Consider the following 27231-nt stretch of genomic DNA (forward strand, 5'->3'; position numbering starts at 1 on the left):
TTCATTGGCAGTACATTTAGAAAATGTAACATATCTACTAAAGAGACTGCCTACACTATGCTTGCGCGTCCTCTTTTAGAATACTGCTGCATGGTGTGGGATGCTTACCAGACAGAGCATGAAGGACATCGAAAAAGTTCAAAGAAGGGCAGCATTTTTTGTATTATCCTGAAATGATACAGGATTTGGGATGGACATCATTAATACAAAGGCGTTTTTTGTTGCAGTAGAATCTTCTCATGAAGTTTCAATCACCAACTTTCTTCTCTGAATGTGAAAATATTTTGTTGATGCCGACCTACATAAGGAGAAACGATCACCTTGATAAAATAAGAGAAATCAGAGTTCGCACAGGAAGATACAGTTGCTCGTTTTTTCTGTGCACTATAGGTGATTGGAATAATAGAGACTTGTGAAGGTATCTTGATGAACCCTCTGGCAGGCGCTTAGATGTAATTTGCAGAGAATCCATGTAGATGTAGAACACATGATTGTGAATCTTATACTACATGGACTGTGGGCAAAATAGTATGACCCATTTAATATTCTTTGTTTAAGGATAATCTCTAATTGGTAACAACTAAAGGAGTTAGCCATATTTATCATGTTATCTTCTCTAATATGCTACCCATTAATGAACTGTAAGACATTCTTGGTCACATAACCATTTTGGTCTAAATATTCTGTAATTGTAGGTCAGTATATGTCAGGAGATGACCTTCTATTGCTCTCAGTTAGGTTTGGGTCATGTTATTAAGGAATAAAAGTAATGAGAAACAGCTTTTATTTTTCCAGGAAAAATACTCCCAAGTATCAGCCATGATACATGATTAAATCACAAAATGTTCAGTATACGAAAATATATCTATTGACATGATACTTAATATCTTCTGGCCAATTGACATGTTGGTCCTCTGCTACTTTTGCATATTTTTACTGACCTTGGCCTCTACACCATCCCATGTTCACTTTAATCAGCCATTTGGCATGTGAACTGTCCATAACTCAAAGCCTTCTCTTCTCTTATAATTCTGGCAAGATATTCTTCTTAAATCCAGTCAAGAGAATCATTATACTTAGACCACAATTGTGAAAATGTTTTGCACCAGAGCTATGTAGTTGTAGGTTGAGTTGAAGACATTATACAATCGTCAGTTTATTTAAGCAAATAGTGAGATTTTGTTAGAACTTTCAATATATCTTTGTGTTGGTCACATTTATCTATCTGTTAAGCGAAAAACACATTGTGCAGGAATTTTGAGTCTCCTGCATTACAATAACAACAATCTAAAAAGAACATATTTCTACTCACCAAACAGAGGAGGCACTGTGTTGCAGATAGGCACAATGAAAAGAATATTGGTAATATTTAATCTTGCTGACGAAGTCCATCCTCAGAAACAGAACTTCCACACAGTCACTCAACAGCAACAACTAATACACAGATGGCTACAGTCTCCAGGTGCCTGGAGATAGTTGCCATGCACATGTCAGTTGTAGCTGTTTGAGTTTTCTACTTCTGAGGAAGGACTTTGTTCAAAAGCTTAAATATTTCTGGTATTCTTTTCTGTCTGTGACTCAATGCCTCTTTTATGTGGTGAGTAGCAATCTACCCTTTCCATATTGTTGTTATTCCATCCTGGACTTTCCATTGTCTGTGATGGACACCTTGTAAACAATACCACTGAAGATCAGGGTTGTTTACACTGGAACAGTTTATTTTTACTGACGGCATTTACATCATCAGTGCTGACAGTGCCACTGAAGCTCCTCCAACTTTCTGACCTACTCTTCTCTGTACACTATGACAAATTTCTGAATGTTTGTCTGTTGATCACTGATGGCTACCCTGTCTCTTCTGCATGTATTAAATCCAGTGACAACCAAAAACATCTGCATTTGCAGAGCTCTTTGAATCTTACTCCTCACCCTCTTCCTGTATTGAATACTCATCATCTAGTCAATTAAAGGGATTTTTTGGTAATGTGTTATTTCTATTATTGTTGTTCTTTTAAGTATTATTTTCATTCTGGAATTTCAAGAGATTTTCTTTTTTCCTTTTCATTTCTCTGTACGTGTTATGACTTCTCCATAGCCCTGTCTCATCTGTTCCTAATGAGCACGAAGTCTGCAGTGGTTTCGTTCTGTAGTTTCTGCTGTACACACTCACACTCTTTCTTTTGTACTGTTCAACTTCACCTATATTTCTTCTATATTAAGGGAAAAATACTGTTTGTGAAAGCTGCAAACACAAGCTCAAGTTGCTAATGTTGGTATTCGCCAAATGATAGCTATAGAAGAAATAAGGAAAAGGAAAATATTTACCATAAGACTGATGAGGGATTTAGCCTTGTTAATGAACATCACAGAAGATGCTGGAAATAGGTACCATTAATGTCAATACTGCACTGTGCCCGATTTATCAAAATGTGAAATGTGCTTAGCAGCTCAGCCTGAGTAATAGCAGCAATAGTGTTCTCCATGTTCTGCAGTAACTCTTCCAGCGCGAGAGGTTTATTTGAATACAATTTTCTCCACAGGTAAAAATCACACCGAGAAAGTTCAGGTGATCATGAGATTGGACTACCTCTGCTGATTGTCCTCACCTGACACAACACATCATACACTTGGAACAAGGCTCTCACAGTGACATGTGCTGTTGCTCTGTGTTGCTGAAAATATCCAAACACTCATTCATCTTCTATGAATTTATCTACATATGGATTAAACAGTTTCTATACAGACCAGTTAACATTAACAGTTTGGTGAAACAATCATATTATGATGTGGACACCATTCATCGTGCACCTAATACCAATCTTGAGATGAACTCTTCAAAGTACTGATGCTGGTTTTCTGATGCATAATGGTATATGTTGTGTGAGCTCTCATACCACGACAGGCTGAATCAAGCCTCATCTGAAGAAATGAAAAACCGAGGATCCTGAAGTCCTGATTCTACTACACTACACTACACTCAGAAACCACTGACAGACCTCAACACATGAAATTTCATCCTGGTGCTTTGTAGGGATACAAATGAAGGTCTTTTTTATTTTGTTTCAATACGGTGATCTGTTAATTCCCACTTGCACAGTTAAATGAGATTTCATGATTGTGTTCCAGGCTTTCCTTCTCTTGACCAATGTTTTCTGATGTTCTTTGGATAATTATGGATTTTATACACTACAGAGCTTGTTTAGCAGCATTTTGCCACTAAGTTTTGCATTGCAGGCTTTGCTGGAGGTTTTGCCACAACACTTCCAGTCTTAAGCACTTGCACAAACAGTTCCATATACATGGTTTATGGTTTGCACGAACCTCAACAATGAACACATGCTGTTTTATTGGAAGTGCCATTTTGTGTTGCACTCAACTGGTCTCTAAACATGTCAGCTCTTCTCACTCATTCAAATGTAATGCCACAGCAAAGTTTTTGTTTTTGGGACAGGAGCATGAGCAGTTTTATTTTGCCCATGCTGTGTGTGTGTGTGTGTGTGTGTGTGTGTGTGTGTGTGTGTGAACATCAGTGACAGAAAAAGTTTGAATCATCAGGCTTGTGGAGCCACACTTTGACAGCTTAATGGTTAAGGCAACTACTTGGAATAAATAGAATATCTGCAGTCCCAGTCCAGTAAAAATTTTCATTTGTCACTACTGATTCATTACCACGCAGGTTCAGGTTCAGCATATTTAAAGAATTTGCACTAATACTATTTCATGTCATTGCATCTTAACTGATTTCATTACCATCAATACATTTCAGTGCATTTAATTCATCTTGCAGACAAATATATAAGTTTCTAGGAAGAATCTTGAGAGACAGACAGTTACAGGGACAGAGACAGGGAGAGAGAGAGAGAGAGAGAGAGAGAGAGAGAGAGAGAGAGAGTGAGAGGGAGAGGGAGAGGGGGTTGGGAGATGGGGATAGGCACACATGTATGGAATGAACAGAACAATGTTATGTTTTTATACTCTATTTATTTACATTTTTTAAACAAAGAACTTTATAAAACAAGTGTTCATTTTTGCAAAGAAGAGAAATCAAAAAATATAAAAATTGTACTATCATTTTATGGAAACTAGTTTAAAACAGTTTTAAAATAATAGAATGCTTTGTCATTGATTATCTTTTGGTTCTGAAATCCATTCTGAAAACACAAAGACTGCAAACTCCAGCAACAAAACGATGTTCCATGAACTTCACCATGGTCATTTTCACTCATGTGAAGTATTATTTCTATGTCTGCAACCAAAAGAGAAAACTCATCACAGTACTGTGTTTTGTGTCTAGCAGTTTCTAGATAAATGCTGGTCAAGACAGAAAGAAAAGAAGAGACAGAGCAAAAGGAGAAGTAAGGAAGAGGAAAATGGCAGTGAAGGTTAAAGTCTTATCCATCTATTGAATTCTCAAACCCAGTGATTAACAACATTACAGTTCACAGAATCTGACTACAGATCCCCTACTAGACACTTCTTTTTTGTTTAAATGGCACAGTGTTGGAGACAGAAGTAGTTAAAAATGAGTAAACTGCAAGTTAAATCTAATGAACTGAATTTTCAAGTCACTGGAAAATCTGTCTAAATATGTTTTACATAATGTGTGATAATGTGGCATACTGTAACCAAAGAAATCGCATGGTACCAAAAATATAGGCTTCACAATACTACAGCAATGTGAAGGAATGGTTTTTGTATCCAGATTACTTGAAGTGCACCGTATGAAACTAATGCTTGCCACAGTACTCAGAACAGAACAAATCTTAAATAAGACAAAACATCGGTCCCTTAGTAGTACTGATGCATGACTATTCAAACATCTTAAAATATATATTGCATTTCTCATGAGGAGGCACCCATCTAAACCTTCCACTGCTACGATGAAATAGTAACACACAAGTTCTGTGTTACTAAAGGAATACTGCACATTTGTAGATAGCCAACTATCTTTTTTATCAGTTTCCATGTATGTTCCTTAAAAACATGCACATGTACATGTACATAATCTATTGTGACATTATATTCACAAATTCTATTTAAATCTAATAATGTACATCTTTTCTTTACAGAGTAATTTTAAATTATAAACTTCTCCAAGAGCTAAACAAACATATCAAATATACAAAATTTTACATGACTATCTTTCTTAAAATAAAATTCATGAGGATTCTATGCTTTTGAGTCACCATGTTCCATGTGCCATTCAAGAGAAGGCTATCTAAAACAATCATGTTTAGTAATGGTTTTGTTATACACACGTAAAAAAATAATATGTTTACTTGAATGCCCATTTTGTACAATAATGCAAACATGGTGACTAACAAATAGGTCAATAACAGTGTAGTACTTCATTTTATGAACACAGCTGTGACCTGCTAAAAGTTTAATACAATCGCAGGACTCTTGAGATGTCAATGAAAAAAGTCTTAATAAATGAAATATAAGAAAACAAAACACCTTCAGCAATGGCAAACAAAACATTTTATCCTTGAATATTAATCAGGAACTATTCGCTTTACTCCATCAAAGACCAAACCGTGCTGGGGTTCTTCTAGGTGTTGCAGGTGTGCCAGGTTCTCGAAGGCCAGGTGTAACAATTTCACCACTGTAAAAATTTTAATTCTGGTATCAGTGCATTTCAGTTATAACATATGTAAATAATATAAGCAGTAATATCACATACAATATGAAATAAGCCATTACAGTAAAATGACATGGTGTAAAGTAATGTAACTAATTGGAAAAAGAATGCCAGGAACAACAGTAACAGAGTTATGAGAGTTTCTAATAACAATTTCATTATTTGTGATAATCTTTTTAGAGAAAATTGTTAAATTATAAAGAGACAGAATGGTTGGACAGTACCTTCTTTCAGAATTCTACAATTCAAGTAATTTCGACAAAAACAGTTAAAAGTACTTAAAAACTATCCCTAATATTTGGAACTTGTATGTTCCTCATAAACAGGGTTAGGATTTCTAGATGTGAACCTTTTCTCTTAAGATAAATGGAAGCTCTGCAGAAAGATACCACAGTGGACAGTTTGGCTCTCATTGCAAAAAGATGTTTTTCATGCCCCTTTCTGCCTTTTTCCCTTCAACCATGTCCATAAGCCCATTTTTTTCTTTTACTGTAGCTTTTCAGTAATATTTTTATGTGCATTTTATTATTTATAAGATAAATGACTTGTGAATTTAATCCTACTTGTATATACAAAATATTTAACTTTCAATTGAAGTCTCCTCAGCTTGCAGTGAAGATGTAATTAGTGAGCCTGCCTCTTTCAGTAAATGTGAGAATGAAAGCACAGCTGCAACAATGGAAAATAGCTGTGTGTATGATAAATCCTCTTTCTCTCACTTTATCACCATAAATAGCCTGCAACAGTACAAATAACAATGAGTGTATTTCATTCTATACTTTTAATTTCACTGGAATTAGCTTTACTGTGCTGCTTTTCTGTTCTGGCTCAGGAATTCGAGCAAGATTCCACAGAAACTGATGGAACATGTATGTGATGCACTACTTATGATTTAAGAATTTTCATCATCATCTTCGTTTCCCCTCCATCCAACATCTGGTTGGGTTGGGGTGTAAATGGCACTTTGCCACTTTACTTGGTCTTTCCACCATTCTTCTTCTGCAATTTGGCTCCATAGCAGGGTTCTCCTCCTTAAACTCATATTTATTGTATCAATCCATCTTGTTCTTGGTCTTCCTCTTGGCCTCTTGCCCTCAATCTTGAACTCCATCATTCTATTGGTATTCTTCCCTCTCCCATCCTCTTCACATGCCCAAACCATTTTAATCTATGCTTTTCGATTTTCTCAGTCAACTTCTCCACTCCAATGTCCTTCCTAACATCTTCATTTTTCACTCTGTCTCTCCTTGTTTGCCCTAGCATACTTCTCAGAAACTTCATTTCACTGGACTGTATCCTACTCTCCTATCTTCTAGTCATAGTCCAAGTGTCTGAGCTGCAAATTAGTATGAGTGTGAAGTAAGTCTTGTATAGCACCAGCTTGCATCTCATTGGCACTTACCTTCCCCATACCAAGCTCCTCACACACTGGTAAAATATATTACTCTGTTGTATTCTTTTGCTAATTTCTGCCTCCAAACGAGCATTCTCCATTAATATACTTCCCAAATAAGTTGCCCAAATTTTCAATATCCTGTCCCTTAATATGAATTTGTCCCTTGCCCTCTCTATCCCCTCTGGTTACCACCATGGTCTTGCTTTACTTCACACTAAATTTCATTCAATATTTTTCGACCCTAATATTTAGGATGTCTATTTGTTTTTGTACCTCCTTACTGCTTGTTCCCCACATCAAAATATCATCAGCAAATAGGAACAGCTTCATCCCCCTTCCGCTGTGGGCTTCTTTCATCTCTCTGGCTATTTCATCCATCACCATTATAAATAGCAGTGGTGATAACACACTTCCTTGTCTTAGTCCCATAACATTCATAACCCATTCAGTTCTTCCAACTGGTGTCTGCACACAACTAGAGCTTTTTTCATACATTGCCTGGATGACTTCAGGTGTTTGCTTGACTTGACAAGGTACACAGACAATGCCCCCCTCACACATACACCTATGGCCCTAAATTGTGCTGGATGGACTCATTGCATGGTTTGACAAGGATGTCATGGACTTTTGAACGGCTACGGAAGGTGCCAGTGAGTCATGTTGGAACAATATCAAGGAGAGATGATCTGATCTGAGAGTTTGACAGAGGAGTATTGCGCCATTTGAGGCGAGTATAGTACTGGGTGACAAAGTGGGTGCTTCTGAGTTATATTTGTCATCATAGGATGAGATGAAGAGATTTATATGTGGACACGATCCATAGTGTAGTTGTGGGAGAACAAAATGAGGAAGAGGTGGTTGGTGTAGGTGTTGAGGAATTTTCTGTAAGTGCAAATATGTTTGCATGGAGGCCTAGGTTGTAGGGAAGATAGTGTTTCATGTGCTCATAAATACTGATGAGCAATGCAGTTGTGGCACTTTTAGGGAGGAACAGAAAATATAAAACTTCGAATGCTCTTAGAGTGTACAAGTAAACTACAAATATGAAGAACACCCAACATGAAAGAACAAACACTGCCTTACGAAGGATGGTTCTGGTGAGATAAAAAACAGAATTTCGACATGCTAAGATGCACAGACCAGTGGAGCAGAAAGTAAAATAATCCTCTTTGATCCATACTGCTTCTTCATTTACTGCTTCAATTTATTCTCTCTTTCTAGGGCACATATTGTTCACTGTACACTGTCATTCATCTCATTCTAGTTCTTCAAAAATTTTCCCTTTGGTACTTACTTTTTAACTCTTCATACCAAAAATATTTCATTCATTAATCAAGCAATCCCATAGATATATGGGTGCAAATCTGCTCTAAAATTACTGATGGCATTTGATAAAGAACTCTCCAATTCAAAAGTCTATTGAGTCCAGTTAATGGTTAATGGTTCCACCTGGAAAATTACTGATGCTTGGCAGTACCAAAAACAAAGAGGAATCAAGTCAACTATGAATTTTAGCTAAATAGTTAATTTAACTGATTCTGTTTAACAAATCAATATATCTACTGTGTTGGAGTGAGAATGGAGGACAGAAGGAAGGAAGGAAGACTGGCACTTGGCACCCCATAAATGACAATATCATGAGAGATGGAGCACACAGTTGGACAGGAAAAATATACAGAAAAACTGTGTTCTTTTCAAATGAATCATACTGCTATTTGCCTTGACTGATGCAGAGAAACCATGGAAAACCAAAATCTGGATGTCCAGATGGGGATTTGAAAACACTCCTCTCAATGGAAGGATGGATACATGGAGGCAGGAATGAGGGCAAATAATGACACAACATACATACCATAAGTGTTCCGTATCTACTAAGGCCAAGGTCTTTGGTAACCTAGGAGACAACTGTTTGGTATTGTAGTATTGATAATGCAAGGTTTTTTGTTTGAGTGTACTTGTGTTTTATTAGTCAATTAAAATATTGTGAAAATGATAGATCGCTATTCACTGCATAGATGAGTTGAGTTGCAGACAGGCACAACATAAAGACTGTTGCACATTGAGTTTTCAGCCAAACCCTTCTTCAGAAATGAAAACACACACACACACACACACACATTCACGCAAACAGGCAGGCTACACACACACACACACACACACACACACACACACACACACACGACCACTACCTCCGTCTGCTGCAGCCAGAATGCAACTTTGGCATTGAACGAACACAGCAAACTATAGTGGGGTGGGGAATGGAGAGGAACAGCAAGGTATGACGTGGGGAGGGGGGAACTGCTGGCTGGTGTGTGTGCAGGGACTAAATACCAGCAAGAACAAGGCTGTCTGGCACAGCACTGTACACTGTTATTAATCAATTACTTGTGTGAGTTGGGAGGAAGCGTTTAGAATTTTCAGTTGGTCAGAATTAGTAGAGCAGTGTTAGATGGAGAAGTAATTGATATAAAATGGAAGATTAATGTAGATGATGAGTGAGCACGGGAAATGTAATGAGATGATAAATATTAATTAGTGAGATGGGTGAAGAGATTATGATAATGTGTTACTATAGAAGCAGTGCACTGATTAAGAGCAGCAGAAGTGGTTAACAGTTGCACTACTGAATGTACTGGGTAAAAATACTCGACAAATAAACAGTGAATATATTTACATACATTGTTCATTCTGAATTATTTGAAACACACAACTTTCATACTACAGAATATTTCAATTAAAATGAATAATAATGAAACTAAGACATGAAAGAATTACAGACATTGGATGTGAGTGGGCATTGAAATCAATTGGGACTCGGATTCGAACCCTTGTCTCCTGCTTACAAGGCAGACGCTCTAGCCACTAAGCCACATGAACATGGTGGTCATTGTAAATGCACAGACTACCCTAGCATGCCTCCCGTCAGACCCAAATTCAAACACTACTAATGAAGTGTCCCCTTGCCCCTCATCTTCATTACTCACACAATTTCGCTGGTGTGCATCTGCATTGAAGAGATCTTGCCCTGATTTTGAAAGAACAGACACCACATATGTAAATAATGAAACTTTTTAAATCAAAACAGGGACATGAGAGGGATACTAAGCACACAGTTACAGCTCTTAACTTCCCCCTGTATACCTGTATCGGAGCTCTGCCCTTCAACTAAGTAAAGTATGATTGCCTTAATTAAATTTGTGATGGATAACATCCTTGAAACATAGGACACAGGCATATGTGAAAATATGCAATATGTAAAAAATCATTAACATTAAGTCATCATATCAAATAATTATGAATGAAATAACGCATCTGCATCCTCAACATTTGATTTCTCTGTTCAGTGGTCACACTTACGCTTTTGAGGCTGCTTGCAATTTTCGTTCCTCTTCTTCCTTGCGCAGTCTGATCTCTTCCTGTGCAATTTTCATTTGACTTTCCATTTCTTGAAGATGCTCCAGAGCTTGTCGTCTCTTGGCTCTTCCTGAGCGACCTGTTTCCTTCACGGAAAAGAACATAGGGCCCAATTCTGCCAGCCAGTGGCCATCCACAGCAGTAACACATTGCATGTACTCCTATAGAGAAGGAAATGACAGATACATTAACAATGTCAGAGACAAATTCTCCAAACAGGGTAAAAAGTGACAGACCACCATTTCATTTTCAATAGTTGAACTGTTTGTTTATTTGTATCGTTTATTTGCACACCAAGTTACTACATAAATCTTAGAAATTTTTGATGATAACAAAATTTATCACAAATGTCAATCTGTATAACAAACTACAGTAATGAAACATAAAATTTCATGCTTAACAAATACTGAGTTAAGAGCACACCAGTGTAAATAAAAGCTGAAAGAAACAATCAAAGCTGGAGGTAAATCATCCATAGGGCTGTATATATCTTTGGAGAGAAACACCACAAGAGGATAAGCAATGAACAATGAAGCAACAACGAGCTCTATCACAACCATCCCTCACATTTGACTCGTAAGTAAGGCAGGAAGTTTCAAGTCAACATCTGACTTTTGTAGTCATATACCACATGCTCACATGACAACTTAAGTGAGAAATGGAAAACAAGAGAGAAGGCACTGAGTTGCAGACAGGCACAATGAAAAAAGGCTATTAAAACAATTAAGCTTTTGGACAAAGCTCTTCTTCCCCAACAGAAAACATACACACACACATTCATACGAGCACAAGTCACACACTTACAGCAACTGTTCTGTGTGCTTTGGGTCCATCTGCAACTGTGACTGACATGAACAGGGAATTGCTGGTGTGGGTGGTGGTGATAATGGGGAGACAAGGGGCACGAAAGGGAAGGGACAGTGAGGCAGGAATGGGAGAGGGTACTGTGCTGCCTGTGGAAGTGTGTAAGGATGTGACACGGACATGAGAGGGCTGCTACATGCGGTATTGATAGGCTGTCTTGGAGGGCGGGGTGATCCTTTCCAAATTGTTGATGATATTATTATTATTATTATTATTATTATTATTATTATTATTATTATTATAGGGGTAATGCAGGGCTAGGTTTAACAATGAATAAAAAAATAGGAATGTGGGTAAACTACTATAGACAGCATGGTGAACGCACTATTGTAGCCAAGATAGGCACGAAGTCCACAATAGTACAAGTTTATATGCCAACTAGCTCTGCAGATGAGGAAGAGATTGATGAAATGTATGATGAGATAACAGAAATTATTCAGATAGTGAAGGGAGATGAAAACTTAATAGTCATCGGTGACTGGAACTCTACAGTAGGAAATGGAAGAGAAGGAAACGTAGTAGGTGAATATGGAATGGGAGTAAGGAATGAAAGAGGAAGCCGCCTGGTGGAATTTTGCACAGAGTGTAACTTAATCGTAGTTAACACTTGGTTCAAGAAAGAAGGTTGTATACATGGAAGAAACCTGGAGATACTGGAAGGTATCATATAGATTATTATTGGTAAGACAGAGATATCGGAACCAGATTTTAAATTGTAAGATATTTCCAGTGGCAGATGTGGACTCTGACCACAATATATTGGTTATGAACTGTAGATTAAAACTGAAGAAACTGCAAAAAGGTGGTGAATTGAGGAGATGGAACCTGGATAAACTGAAAGAACCAGAGGTTGTAGAGAGCTTCAGGGAGAGCATTAGGGAACAATTGACAAGAACAGGAGGAGGAAATACAGTAGAAGAAGAATGGGTAGCTTTGAGAGAAGAAATAGTGAAGGTAGCAGAGGATCTACATCTACATTTATACTCCGCAAGCCACCCAATGGTGTGTGGCGGAGAGCACTTTATGTGCCACTGTCATTACCTCCCTTTCCTGTTCCAGTCGCGTATGGTTCGCGGGAAAAACAACTGCTGGAAAGCCTCCCTGCACGCTCGAATCTCTCTAATTTTACATTTGTGATGCCCTCAGGAGGTGTAAGTAGGGGGAAGCAATATATTCGATACCTCATCCAGAAACGCACCCTCTCGAAACCGGGTGAGCAAGCTACACCGCGATGCAGAGCGCCTCTCTTGCAGAGTCTGCCACTTGAGTTTGCTAAACATCACCATAACGTTATCACGGTTACCAAATAACCCTGTGACGAAACACGCTGCTCTTCTTTGGATCTTCTCTATCTCCTCTGTCAACCTGACCTGGTATGGATTCCACACTGATGAGCAATACTCAAGTATAGGTCGAACGAGTGTTTTGTAAGCCACTTCCTTTGTTGATGGACTACATTTTCTAAGGACTCCCCCAATAAATCTCAACCTGGCACCCGCCTTACCAACAATTAATTTTATATGATCACTGCACTTCAAATCATTCCGCATGCATACTCCCAGATATTTTACAGAAGTAACTGCTACCAGTGTTTGTTCCGCTATCATATAAACATACAATAAAGGATCCTTCTTTCTATATATTCACAATACATTACATTTGCCTATGTTAAGGGTCAGTTGCCACTCCCTGCACCAAGTGCCCATCCGCTGCAGATCTTCCTGCGTTTCGCTGCAATTTTCTAATGCTGAAACTTCTCTGTATACTACAGCATCATCCGCGAAAAGCCACATGGAACTTTCGACACTATCTACTAGGTCATTTATATATATATATTGTGAAAAGCAATGGTCCCATAACACTCCCATGTGGCACGCCAGAGGTTATGTCTGTAGACGTCTCTCCATTGAGAACAACATGCTGTGTTCTGTTTGATAAAAACTCTTCAATCCAGCCACACAGCTGGTCTGATATTCCGTAGGCTCTTACTTTGTTTATCAGGCGACAGTGCGAAACTGTATCGAACACCTTCCGGAAGTCAAGGAAAATGGCATCTACCTGGGAGCCTGTATCTATTATTTTCTGGGTCTCATGAACAAATAAAGTGAGTTGAGTCTCACATGATTGCTGTTTCTGGAATCCATGTTGATTCCTACAGAGTAGATTCTGGGTTTCCAGAAATGACAAGCAAAAAACATGTTCTAAAATTCTACAACAGATCAATGTCAGAGATATAGGTCTATAGTTTTGCGCATCTGCTTGATGACCCGTCTTGAAAACTGGGACTACCTGTGCTCTTTTCCAATCACTTGGAACCTTCAGTTCCTCTAGAGACTTGCGGTACACGGCTGTTAGAAGGGGCAAGTTCTTTCGCGTACTCTGTGTAGAATTGAATTGGTATCCCATCAGATCCAGTGGACTTCCCTCTGTTGAGTGATTTCAGTTGCTTTTCTATTCCTTGAACACTTAATTTGATGTCGGCCATTTTTTCGTTTGTGTGAGGATTTAGAGAAGGAACTGCAGTGCGGTCTTCTTCTTTGAAACAGCTTTGGAAAAAGGAGTTTAGTATTTCAGCTTTACGCATGTCATCCTCTGTTTCAATGCCATCATCATCCCGGAGTGTCTGGATATGCTGTTTCGAGCCACTTACTGATTTAACATAAGACCAGAACTTCCTAGGATTTTCTGTCAAGTCGGTACATAGAATTTTACTTTCGAATTTACTGAACGCTTCACGCATAGCCCTCCTTACGCTAACTTTGACATTGTTTGGCTTCTGTTTGTCTGAAAGGTTTTGGCTGCGTTTAAACTTGGAGTGAAGATCTCTTTGCTTTCGGAGTAGTTTCCTAACTTTGTTGTTTTACTCGGCATGACCTGTCTAAAACGCATTTTACGATTGCCTTGAACTTTTTCCATAAACACTCAACACTGTCAGTGTCGGAACAGAAATTTTCATTTTTATCTGTTAGGTAGTCTGAAATCTGCCTTCTATTACTCTTGCTAAACAGATAAACCTTCCTCCCTTTTTTTATATTGTTATTTACTTCCATATTCAGGGATGCTGCAACAGCCTTACGATCACTGATTCCCTGTTCTGCTCTTACAGAGTCGAAAAGTTTGTGTCTGTTTGTTACCATTAAGTCCAAGATGTTATCTCCATGAGTCGGTTCTCTGTTTCATTGCTTGAGGTAATTTTCGGATAGTGCACTCAGTATAATGCCACTCAATGCTCTGTCACTACCACCCATCCTAAACATCTGAGTGTCCCAGTCTATATTTGGTAAATTGAAATCTCCACCTAAGACTATAACGAGCTGAGAAAATTTATGTGAAATGTATTCCAGATTTTCTCTCAGCTGTTCTGCCACTAATGCTGCCGAGTCGGGAGGTAAAAGGAGGTTGTTGAGTACTACCTCCACCCATAATAATTCACAGGAACTATCCACTTCTACTTCACTACAGGATAAATGACTACTAACACTGACAAACACGCCACCACCAGTTGCATGCAATCTATCCTTTCTAAACACCATCGGTGCATTTGGAAAAATTTCGGCAGAATTTATCTCTGGCTTCAGACAGCTTTCTGTACCTATAACGATTTCAGCTTCGGTGCTTTCTAAAGCGCTTGAAGTTCCGGTACTTTACCAACGCAGCTTTGACAGTTTACAATTACAATACCGATTGCTGCTTGGTCGCTTCATGTCCTGACTTTGCCCCGCACCCTTTGAGGCTGTTGCCCTTTCTGAACTTGCCCAAGGCCATCTAACTTAAAAAACTGCCCAGTCCACGCCACACAACCCCAGCTACCCGTGTAGCCGTCTGCTGTGTGTAGTGGACTCCTGACCTGTCCAGCAGAACCCGAAACCCCTCCACCCTGTGGCGCAAGTCAAGGAATCTGCAGCCCACACAGTCGCAGAACTGTCCCAGCCTCTGATTCAGACCCTCCAATCGGCTCTGTACCAAAGGTCTGCAGTCAGTCCTGTTGACGATGCTGCAGATGGTGAGCTCTGCTTTCATCCCGCTAGCAAGACTGGCAGTCTTCACCAAATCAGATAGCTGTTGGAAGCCAGAGAGGATTTCCTCCGATCCATAGCGACACACATCATTGGTGCCAACATGAGCGACCACTTGCAGATGGGTGCACCCTGGCATCCTGTACCCTTCATGGCATCCGGAAGGACCATTTCCACATCTGGAGTGACTCCTCCTGGTATGCACATGGAGTGCACATTGGTTTTCTTCCCCTCTCTTGCTGCCTTATCCCTAAGGGGCCCCATTACATGCCTGAAGTTGGAGCTCCCAACTACCAGTAAGCCCATCCTCTGTGACCGACCGAATCTTGCAGACTGAGAGGCAACCTCTGGAACAGGACAAGCAGCCATGTCTGGCCGAAGATCAGTATCAGCCAGAGACAGATCCTGAAACCAGTTTGTCAGAAAAACTGGAGAGGCCTTCCATTCAGCCCTGTGGAATTTCTTTCGCCCCCTGCCACACCTAGAGGCGACCTCCCACTCTACCACGGGAGAGGGATCAGCCTCAATGTGGGCAGCATCCCGGGCGGCCACAGCCGTAGACCGATCGGGCGATGTGTGGGACAAGCTGGCAGTCCCCGACAAACCCCCATCCGGACCCCACAGTGATGCCCATTGGCAACAGCCTCAAGCTGTGTGACCGATCAAGTAGATAAAAAGACGAGGGCTAATAGAAATCCTTGGGTAACAGAAGAGATATTGAATTTAATTGATGAAAGGAGAAAATACAAAAATGCAGTAAATGAAGCAGGCAAAAAGGAATACAAACGTCTCAAAAATGAGATCGACAGGAAGTGCAAAACGGCTAAGCAGGGATGGTTAGAGGACAAATGTAAGGATATGGAGGCTTATCTCACTAGGGGTAAGATAAATACTGCCTACAGCAAAATTAAAGAGATCTTTGGAGAAAAGAGAACCACTTGCATGAATATCAAGAGCTCAGATGGAAACCCAGTTCTAAGCAAAGAAGGGAAAGCAGAAAGGTGGAAGGAGTATATAGAGAGTCTATACAAGGGCAATGTTCTTGAGGACAATAGTATAGAAATGGAAGAGAATGTAGATGAAGATGAAATAGGAGATAAGATACTGCATGAAGAGTTTGACAGAGCACTGAAAGACCTGAGTCGAAACAAGGCTCCAGGAGTAGACAACATCCCATTACAACTAATGACAGCCTTGGGAGAGCCAGGCCTAACAAAACTCTACCATCTAGTGAGCAACATGTATGAGACAGGCAAAATACCCTCAGACTTCAAGAAGAATATAATAATTCCAATCCCAAAGAAAGCAGGTGTTGACAAATGTGAAAATAATCGAACTATCAGTTTAATAAGCCATGGCTGCAAAATACTAACACGAATTCTTTACAGACGAACGGAAAAACTGGTAGAAGCCGACCTCGCGAAAGATCAGTTTGGATTTCATGGAAATGTTGGAACATGTGAGGCAATACTGACCCTACGGCTTATCTTAGAAAATAGATTAAGGAAAGGAAAACCTACATTTCTAGTGTTTGTAGACTTAGAGAAAGCTTCTAACAATGTTGACTGGAATACTCTCTTTCAAATTCTGAAGGTGGCAGGGGTAAAATACAGGGAGCGAAAGGCTATTTACAATTTTTACAAAAACCAGATGGCAGTTATAAGAGTTGAGGGGCATGAAAGGGAATCAGTGGTTGGGAAGGTAGTGAGACAGAGTTGTAGCCTATCCCCAATGTTATTCAATCTGTATATTGAGCAAGCAGTAAAGGAAACAAAAGAAAAATTCGGAGTAGGTATTAAAATCTATGGAGAAGAAATAAAAACTTCGAGGTTCGCCGATGACATTATAATTCTGTCAGAGACAGCAAAGGACCTGGAAGAGCAGCTGAATGGAATGGACAGTGTCTTGAAAGGAGGATGTAAGACAAACATTAACAGAAGCAAAACGAGAATGATGGGATGTAGTGGAATTAAATCAGGTGATTTTGCGGGAATTAGAGTACGAAATGAGAGACTTAAAGTAGTAAATGAGTTTTGCCATTTGGGGAGCAAAATAACTGATGATGGTCGAAGTAGAGAGGATATAAAATGTAGACTGGCAATCGCAAGGAAAGTGTTTCTGAAGAAGAGAAATATGTTAACATAAAGTATAGATTTAAGTGTCAGGAAGTCGTTTCTGAAAGTATTTGTATGGATTGCAGACATGTATGGAAGTGAAACGTGGACGATAAATAGTTTGGACAAGAAGAGAATAGAAGCTTTCAAAATGTGGTGCTACAGAAGAATGCTGAAGATTAGATGGGTAGATCACATAACTAATGAGGAGGTATTGAATAGAATTGGAGAGAAGGGAAGTTTGTAGCACAACTTGACTAGAAGAAGGGATCGCTTGGTAGGGCATATTCTAAGGCATCAAGGGATCACCAATTTAGTATTGGAGGGCAGTGTGGAAGGTAAAAATGTAGAGGGAGATCAAGAGATGAATACACTAAACAGATTCAGAAGGATGTAGGTTGCAGCAGGTACTGCGAAATGAACAAGCTTGCACAGGACAGAGAAGCATGGAGAGCTGCATCAAACCAGTCTCTGGACTGAAGACCACAACAACAACAACAACATTATTATTATTATTATTATTACACAGTAAACTTTCCAAGATGCAAAATTTTAAAAACAGAAATGAGTTTGTGGTGACATAAAATATGAATCAAGTACTTATGCCATCACTGATGTGCTGCAGAATATAGCCTGCTGCAATATAGTTTATAATGGCATCTCTTGCGTCTTATGTAAATGCATGTTAAACACTCTGGCAGGAAAATAAATATTCTTACAGGTATATGAGATGATAAAGCTTAAGAAGTATCAATTTTTGTGGATGACTGTTATTCAAAAAGCTGTCATGAGTGAAAGTTACAGGAAATGTGTCCAAGTACACCACTAATTTGTAAAGTATGTTACACAGGTTATGTGTGCAGGGCATCGATGTTAAAAGTGACTGAATTTATTTCAGACTTACAATGACAAAATAATGTCAATAGTGACGAAGTTAGCTCTTGAAGGTAATGTTTCTTGGGGCTTCTCCATTATGATTTGTCAAGATTGGGAATGGGCAATGTAGTTTGACAATCATTGCACACAAATAAAGGGAAATTCACTTGCTATCAAAATCCTGAAGATGAGGAAAAAATGCTAGAAAAAAGGGTTATACAGACAAGAAATACTATCAAAATTAATGAACAACACACTGAGATGCATGGAAGAGAACTTTTTATTATAATACACTTAACAATTGGCACAAACAACACAATGCAGTTATCAACACTTACTTCTTAATGAAAATGTGTGACTAAAGTTAAATAGGTTCAAAGTGAAGCAAAACTGAGGATACGGCTAGTTATCTATAAAATCATTAACATGTTAATATCAAGTGACCAGATGGGTAAAAAATCTACTCAACCACGCAGCAGCAGGAGAACACACACACACACACACACACACACACACACACACACACACACACACACACACGAAGGTTAATGAAATCTGCCAACTTTTGGAGCCAGTCACGCCTTCTTCTGGCAGAAGGGTTGAAGGGGAAGGGAGAGGATAAAGAGGAAGGGACTGGTGAGGTTTAGGAAACGGTAAATGCTATAACTCTGTATGTAATAATTGGATACACACTACAGTACCAGGTCGCCAGCACGCTACGCTCTGAATAATCCATCAGTGGCATCTGTGCAAGCTGGCCACCAGAGCCTGCCTGCTTTTGGTCACATGTCTTGTGCATATGGTACAACATCTGCCTACCGGAGCCCTCGCCTTTATGAGCTCAGTGCAGCAGGCACTTGCTCTCATATCGTGTTCATACTAATTGTCAGCAAATGCTTTTATCAGTACCTAGATTGTTTCTATGTTTATGTCTATGTTCTCAACTGCAGTTTTCTTGTATATGAAAGAAGAATAAACTCTGGTTCATTGTGGTTGTGGTGTTGTACGTATCTTGCAATACAACACAACTGGTGATGCATGTAGTGTCCACTACCAGTTGTTCAGTCTATTTGGTTGTTGCTTCGCTGCTTCTGGCCAAGGAGGCAGTGCTCCAATCTCTCCTCGAGAAGCAGAAGGCTCTTACAGTTGCTACCTTTAACTTGCTGGCCACAGTGCCTATACAAGCTTCCACACTGCCAGTCTACCTGCTGCCATTTCCGCCTTACAACAATGTGGCTGAAGACTGTGAAGCTTATGAGAAGCAGCTCTGGCAACACTTCCTCACTTTTGGTGTCACTGATGCAAACATCTGTAAGGCTTTATTCCTTTCTTGGATTTCTCCCCAGATCTACCAGCCATTTTGCCTGTTAGCCTGCATCACTTTTGTTCAACAACATGCATAGGTGGTAGTCAAATTATCACTATAAACAAACACACATCATTGCAGTGCACACTGATATCTACTGTTGTCGTAAAGAGCCACACCAGTACTACCGGGCTGGGTGGCCGAATTCCATGGCCTCAGTTGCAAAAGTCAGTTTGTTACTGATGCTCATCATGTTTCCGATGTTGCTTCTATGGTCTGTGACACTATCATTCAGTTGGCTCCTGACAAGGAGGTGTGTCAACATGCAAGACAGTACAAGAATCCATCTTTGGTTGAAGTGTTAAAAATTGCTCAATCTTCTGAGGTATCTCGTGCTGTTGGTGATGAGACTGAGGCTTAATGTGACATCACCACAGTGGCTCCTGTTCCTCGTTATCAGGAATCAGCCAGTTTTCAGGGGGAGCATGATGTGGCAGCGACACAAACCCGGATCCTACACTGCACTGGACAGCAATGTACCAAACAACAACCACAGCAATGGCAGCACTCTGTACGCCATTTTGCCCATACTGTTTCGTGAAACAAGACAGCACCGCATGCCCTAATCAATGGGCAACTTACAACAGTCAGAGAAAAGACATATAGCGTCTGTAAGAACATGGATGTTAAGTGTGCGTTTCCATTGCTTGCAGAACATAAACTGTTAACTAAAATGAGAGTGATGGACAAAGTCCTGAGACTACGAGGAGATCTGTGTGCAGCCATGTATTTATTGGACACACAAACAGGTGGATTTGACATATCCAGCCTTGTCTCTGGTTATTTGACCTATGGTGAGCTACAATAAGCAGCATATTCTAGTTTTGTGGCAATTTATGGCTCCCACTATGTATAGATCTGTGATTCATTCCTTGACATTTTTTGTAGTGGATGATGTGGCATTGCAGATTTGTTCTGTTTGGATTCTCTTTATGCTTTTGGTTTTCCATTCTGGACACAGTCCACTTCATTTGTGACCAGGTCCTTTACCAGCTGTTACAGTGTCTATTTCCTGAGTTCTAGTTCCTCTTCACGGATGGGTTGGTTTGTGCCACTAATTTAGTGGCCCATATTATCCACAAAGCTACATCAAAACTGCATTTTTTCTACACATGCTTTATTCTAGAGCCTTTGTGTGAGCAAGTGAAATCAGAATTGAATAGGCTGATGTTGTGGGATTCAGAGAGTTTATCACATTAAGTGAGTTATCTACTTTCCTTGTGACTATTAAAAAGCCAACTGGTCAGCTTTGCCTCTGTGGTGACTTTAAAGTTTCAGTTAATGCTCACTCTATCATGGACACCTTCCAATTTGCCCTGTCCAGATGAGGTATTTATTAAACAAGCAGGGGGTCAGTTTTTCTCAAAAATGATTTACCTGAAGCCTTTCTACATGATCTGTTCAATGAGGATTCTAAACGGCTCCTTGTGATTAACACGACCTTTGGGGTGTAACCAATATCAGCACCTCCCGATCGGTATGGCTAGCGCTCTGTTGATTTTTCAGCAATTTTTTGGAACAGCTGCTGACACCTGTTTTGGGATGCATCAACTACCTCGATGACATTGTTGTGATGGGCAAACCAAAGGAAGAGCATGGAAGAGCATTTACGTAACTTCTGCACCTTGTTCACAGTGTTACATACTGCGGGGTTGAAATGCAACTTGGCCAGGTCATACTTTTTTTCATCCATTATTTGTGTATTTGGGGTTTGAAGTTTCTCAAAATGGTAACAGGCCTTTATGTCATCATGTTGCCAAAGTCACAGCTCAGATTCACCCTACAAATTTCAAAGAACTCCAACCATACACAGGTAAAATTGCTTACTATCCCTGATGTGACTGCATTGGTCCATCCTGATTTGGGTCATCCCCTGCAAGCATTGCTTCACAAGAACATTCCTCTTCAGTGGATATTGGCCTGTGGGTGTACATTCATACTTTTGAAATCTAAATTACTTTCTGCTGCTTGTTTGGCTACTTTCCATCCTGGCCACTACCTAGTTTTGGCTATGGACACCTCTCTGTATGGACTCAGGGCTGTCCTCACACACTGATATGAGGATGGTTCCGAATGTCCGATAACGCAAGTACCAAAAATGCTCAAATCCACTCAGCAGCGCTACTCCTAAGTTGAAAAGCAAAACACTTGCTATTGTCTACACCCTCAAAAATTTTCATGTGTTCTTGTATAGATCTAAGTTCCACCTCATTACAGACCAAAATTCCTTGGTTTCGGTGTTTAACCCTTCTGCTTCATTGCCTGACAAAGCAGCATATTATCTCCAACACTGGGCTTTCTTTCGCTCTCACTAAACCTTTTGAAATACATTTTCAGTCTATTATGTGGCATGCCAATGCTAACCCATGGTCTCAGCTTCCGTTGTGACTGGATATTTTAATCAGGATGAACTCCTTTGTTTTCACTTAGATGTTGAAGTGCAATATACAGTGGAAGGGTTTGCTATCAAGGGCTGTTGGATGGCAGTGGCTGTCATCGCCAATTTGGTTTTGTGTCAAGTTGTTCACTTTATTCAGCACGGTTGGCTGGGCAGGCCTCTGGCTGGGGTTTTTGGTACTTTGAATAACTATTTTGCCTTAAATCACTGCCTTTGAGGATCTGATGGAGTACTCTTCATTAAAGACGGGCTGTTACCTATGGTTGTGATCCCGGCTGCCCTACAGTGGGATGTGCTTCAGCTCCCACATCAGAGACACTGGAGGTCTTGTGTACCAAGTTATAGGACCATTAGACACCTGTTTTGGTCTGGCATCGATGATGGCATCATACATCTTGTCGCTGCCTGCTCTAAGTGTGCTACTCAACAGGTGACGTCATATGTGACACACTCTCTGTGGCACGCTCTGCGGCATTCATGGGATTCGTTGTTGATACTTTCTCTATGGTTCTATACATCATCCACTGTCCTTTAATGTAAGCCACAGCTATAATTCAGGCCCCATCTGAAATCTTTTCTATTGAAGGAGTGCCTTATACACTTTTGACAGATGACAATCCACAGTTTGTGCCTCAGGCCTTCCACAACTTTTACGCCTGTCAAGACATTCGCCACGTGACTGCTCCTGCTCCTCATTTTTACCCCCAATCTAACAGCAAAGCAGAGCTCATAGAAAGACAATGCCTTGACATGCTTCTCGACTTCCTACAAATGTAGGCCACAGGGAGATTGCAGTCCAGTGGAGACACTTCTTGGTCACCAGGCACATATCATTCTGAATCTGCTCATGCCCCCACCAAAGACTGTTGATGCAGGCTTGTAATGGTTCGCTCCAGGCTCCCCAGTCTACGCGTGGGAAGTCAACTGCCATCTGAAGTGGATCCTGGCAACAGACCACAGCTGCTGAGGCTGCCGCTTCCGTATGCTATGCACCGGTGTGCGGCTGCGTGACGGTGTGAGTCCTCATACAAAAGCATGAGACGTGGATCTGTAGCTCTCACACCCACCTCCTCCCTCAGTGCTCTGTCCTTCCTATGGGGGTGGACTCGCACTCTTTGTGGATATCACTACCTCCTGCCTCTCCTCGCCTGTTACCCAGTCTTCCCAAGATACTTCACTGCCATCTGTAATTCTGTCACTGGTTGGGCCAGCGCCTTTGAGTTCTTGAACACCAGTGTCCCCAGGGTCTCCCGACTGAACAGCCTGAGCCTTCATTGTTGGTGCAGTTCCACCACATTGAGGAACCGGACAATGCGATGCAATCAGCACTGTTGGCACTGATCCTCTCTTACGGTACTTTGCAGAGGAGCAGCCACTGTGTATGTACATGGCAGTGCCACTTGCCCCCTCTACTCACTGGTTCCAACCCAGAATCTCCCTCCAGTGCTGCCATCACCTGCCGTGTCCATCACAGAGACCACCAATGTTTCAACAGTTACCCCAATGCCCACATCGGCGAAATGGCCTATCCCAAAGGGGGTTAGGGTGTTATGACACTGTATATAAGACTTTGATATGAGCTGCAGCATTATGCCACCGGCATGCTACATTTTGAATATTTTGCCACCAGCATCTGTGCATTCCAGCCACTAGGGCCTGCCTGCAGTGTACCACATGACTTGTGCACTCGGCACAGCTCCGCCGCACCATCTATCAGAGCCCTTGACTTTATAAGCTCAGATCAGTGGCACTTGTTCTCATATTGTGTTCATACTTATTGTCAGCAATTGGTTGTATCAGTCCTTGCATTGTTTGTACATGTTCTCAACTGTTGTCGGCATGTATGTGGGAGAAGAATAAAATTTGGTTCATTGTGGTCATGTGTTGTTTTTGTCTTACAGTACAAGGGAGTTTGGGAAAGTTGCTCAGAATGTCGGGTCAGGGGAAGGCTTACCAGCCGGGATGAGAATGAAAAGATTTTCTTTCTCATCCCGTCCAGTGAGTCTCCCCTGACCTGGGGTTCTGGGTGGCTTTTCCGAGCTCTCCGCATTTCCTAAAACCTGCTAGTCCTGTTCTTCATCCCTCTCCCTTCCCCCTTGACCTTTCTGCAAGGAGGAGGAGCCACTGGCTCAGCTTGCAAATTTCCTTAATGGGTATATGTGTGTGTTCTACTGCTGCTGCTTGGTGAGTAGATTGTCTATCTATCCAGTCGCAAAGTATTTCAAAAATTGAAGATTCATTATTTTCATTGATACATTATCATGTTAAGCTGTGTATACAGAAAACAAGAACAATTACATAACAGGTAAGATTATTTTTACTGAAATGACATACCTTTGCAGTCATAATAAGTTCATGGTAAACTACATAATCTGGCGTAAAACCCATTCCAAATAAAGCTGATGTTGGATGCAAATGGCAAGGCATTCCTGTACGACAATTTACATATTCACCAATGCCTTTAAGTCTTGCTGCCTGGTGGAAATATGCTGGAAATAAATTATTATAACATATTACTTTCAAATAGAAAACGGAAACATCTAGCTTTAATGATTTTGTTCAACAGATTTAATTACCTGAGCAAATGCATTTCCTTATTATATCCCAGTCTGTTCCACAAGAAACAACTTCAATTTTTTGTTGTTCTAATATATCTTTCAGTTGCTGACGAACTTCACGAACTTTACGCATGGCTTTAACATGTATAAAGTGATCATTGCACCAAGCCGCTGAGTAACTATGAACAAATACAATCAATATTAGAATAAGAGACCCAACATTTGATTTTTCTTAAAAGTGATATGGTGGTTAACTTTGTATCAGAACAATGTAAAATGATTTAAAACAATCCCTTTGTACATCCACTGCAAATAATCTAAACAACAATTAAATATATTAACCAGAAATTACAATGTTATATGCAAGTTTAAGATATGGATTTTTATCATGATATAAACTAACGAAAACAATTTTCCTGGTTACACTTCCCACTTACTGGTGTCAGGATATTACAGTTTTCATTGTCCTACCACTTCCACTAAATCACTGTAATTTACACTTTCAGTGCCAAGCCCATAGAATTTAAAAGTAATCAGAAACTTGACAAACCTTAAGAAACAATGGAATGCTGTGTTTAACTTTGAGTATTACCTTTTCCTGTGTTTTTGGTAGTCTTAGGCACCTATATGAACATCTTGCAGTCTTTGTTACAATTTGTGCCCACAGATGCATCAAGAAGACTTTGTATCTGACGCATTAAACAGTAATAAATGAAGAATACAGGGATATACTCCAGTTCCCTGGGTATCGTGAAGACAAATTATACAAATTACTGCACATATAGAAGCATTTAAGGAGCCACTCATCCTACATGCCATATGTGAATGGAATGGGGAAAAACTCCAATACACTGTGTGTGTGTGTGTGTGTGTGTGTGTGTGTGTGTGTGTGTGTGAGAGAGAGAGAGAGAGAGAGAGAGAGAGAGAGAGAGAGAGAGAGTAGAACACACAATGAAGGAATTATCTGACTGGGACAGGTATCGACTGTGACGTATACAGGGTGGTCCATTGATAGTGACTGGGCCAAATATCTCATGAAATAAGCATCAAATGAAAAAATTACAAAGAACAAAACTTGTCTAGCTTGAAGGGGGATATCAAATGGCACTATGGTTGGCCCGCTAGATGGTGCTGCCATAGGTCAAATGGATATCAACTGAGTTATTTAAATAGGAACCGCATTTTTTATTACATACTCGTCTAGTACGTAAAGAAAAATGATTGTTTTACTTGGACCACTTTTTTCGCTTTGTGATAGAGAGCTCTGTAACAATCACAAACGTATAAGTACGTGGTATCACGTAACATTCCGCCAGTGCGGACGGTATATGCTTCGTGATACATTACCCGTGTTAAAATGGAGCGTTTACCAATTACGGAAAAGGTCGATGTCGTGATCAAAATGCCCAAGGGGCGAATGCTATGTATGCTGCTTGGTATTCTGGACGATCCAAGTGTCGGGACCATTCGCCAGATAGTTACGTAATTTAAGGAAACAGGAAGTGTTTAGCCATGAAATGTCAACCACGACCTGCAACAAATGATGATGCCAAAGTAGGTGTTTTAGCTGCTGTCGAGGCTAATCTGCACATCAGTAGCAGACAGATTGTGCGAGAATCAGGAATCTCAAAAACGTCGGTGTTGAGAATGCCACATCAACATCGATTGCACCCGTACCATATTTCTATGCACCAGGAATTGCGTGGCGACGACTTTGAACATGGTGTACAATTCTGCCACTGGGCACAAGAGAAATTACGGGATAATGACAGATATTTTGCATGCATTGTATTTAGCGACGAAGCGTCATTCACCAACAGCGGTAACGTAAACCGGCATAATATGCACTACTGGGCAATGGAAAATCCACGATGGCTGTGACAAGTGGAACATCAGCGACCTTGGTGGGTTAATGTATGGTGCAGCATTATGGGCGGAAGGACAATTGGCCCCCATTTTATCGATGACAATCTAAATGGTGCAATGTATGCCGATTTCCTACGTAATGTTCTACCGATGTTACTACAAGATGTTTCACTGCATGACAGAATGGCGATGTACCTTCCAACATGATAGATGTCCAGCACATAGCTCGCATGCGGTTGAAGCGGTATTGAATAGCATATTTCATGACAGATGGATTGGTCGTCGAGCACCGTGCCATGGCCCACATGTTCACTGGATCTGATGTCCCCAGATTTCTTTCTGTGGGGAAAGTTGAAGGATGCCTGACAACATGCGTCAGCGATTTGTCAAGGCATGCGCGAAAATTATGGAAGGCGAACTACTCGCTGTTGAGAGGAATGTCGTTATACATATTGCCAAACGCATTGAGGTTGACGGACACCATTTTCAGCATTTATTGCATTCATGTGGTATTTACAGGTAATCACGCTGTAGCAGTATGCATTCTCAGAAACGATAAGTTCATAAAGGTACATGTATCACATTGGAACAACCGAAATAAAATGTTTAATCGTACCTACATTCTGTATTTTAATTTAAAAAATTTAAAATTATGAGCCATATGTTTGTGACTATTACAGTGCATCTATCACAAAGCGAAAAAAGTGGTCCAACTAAAACAC

At 40.3% G+C, this 27231-nt stretch overlaps 1 protein-coding gene across 1 annotated transcript in view; it reads right to left on the reverse strand.

Moving 5' to 3' along the window:
• Positions 1–3961: 3961 nt before the first annotated feature.
• LOC126356240 (pre-mRNA-splicing factor ATP-dependent RNA helicase PRP16) overlaps positions 3962–27231 on the reverse strand; it is a 202213-nt gene continuing 178943 nt past the window's right edge. The window contains exons 18-21 of the mRNA XM_050007065.1: positions 24662–24822; positions 24420–24574; positions 10395–10612; positions 3962–5605 (exon numbers count right to left, since the gene is read on the reverse strand). Coding sequence (XP_049863022.1) covers positions 5524–5605; positions 10395–10612; positions 24420–24574; positions 24662–24822 — 616 coding nt within the window. The 3' untranslated portion in view covers positions 3962–5523. The remainder of the gene's footprint in view (positions 5606–10394; positions 10613–24419; positions 24575–24661; positions 24823–27231) is intronic.

The sequence above is a fragment of the Schistocerca gregaria genome, chromosome 3 (assembly GCF_023897955.1).
Source record: "Schistocerca gregaria isolate iqSchGreg1 chromosome 3, iqSchGreg1.2, whole genome shotgun sequence".
Classification (NCBI taxonomy): domain Eukaryota; kingdom Metazoa; phylum Arthropoda; class Insecta; order Orthoptera; family Acrididae; genus Schistocerca; species Schistocerca gregaria.